Source organism: Neomonachus schauinslandi, chromosome 10 (assembly GCF_002201575.2).
Source record: "Neomonachus schauinslandi chromosome 10, ASM220157v2, whole genome shotgun sequence".
Lineage (NCBI taxonomy): Eukaryota > Metazoa > Chordata > Mammalia > Carnivora > Phocidae > Neomonachus > Neomonachus schauinslandi.
In genome coordinates, this window is record NC_058412.1 from 112,270,754 (window position 1) to 112,271,262 (window position 509).

The 509-nt window shown below is 71.7% G+C and overlaps 1 protein-coding gene across 1 annotated transcript in view; it reads right to left on the reverse strand.

Annotated features, from left to right (window-relative positions):
• Window positions 1-71: 71 nt before the first annotated feature.
• The window catches only part of SCRT2 (scratch family transcriptional repressor 2), a 12,310-nt gene continuing 11,872 nt past the window's right edge, over window positions 72-509 (reverse strand). Inside the window, exon 3 of the mRNA XM_044919038.1 lies at window positions 72-509. Coding sequence (XP_044774973.1) covers window positions 72-509 — 438 coding nt within the window.

Sequence of the window (509 nt, forward strand, 5' to 3'; positions counted from 1 at the left end):
GGGCAGGGAAACGCTGCTGGGGCGCGGAGAGGACGGAGGCGGAGGTGGGGGGCCCGAGGGCAGCGGGCAGCTCAACTGGCGGGGCCGGCGGGGGGCGGCGGGGGCGGCTCGGCCCCCTTGACGCAGGCGGCCTCGCAGTGCTTGTGGAGGTAGGACTTGAGCGCGAAGCTCTTGTCGCACTGGCGGCAGCGGTAGTGCTTGAAGGCCGAGTGCGTCTGCATGTGCGCGCGCAGGTTGGAGCGGTCGGCGAAGGCCTTGCCGCAGTGCGCGCAGCCGAACGGCTTCTCGCCCGTGTGCGAGCGCATGTGGCCCTGCAGCAGCCAGGGCCGCGAGAAGGCCTTGCCGCACACGCCGCACTTGTGGCGCAGGTTGTGCGTGAGCACGTGCATGGCCAGCGCGGGCATGGACACGTACGCCTTGCCGCACGTCGGGCACTTGCGCGCCAGCTGGCTGTCCAGGCTGCGGTGCGTCTGCTTGTGGCGGCTCAGGTTCGACGACGTGGCGTACGT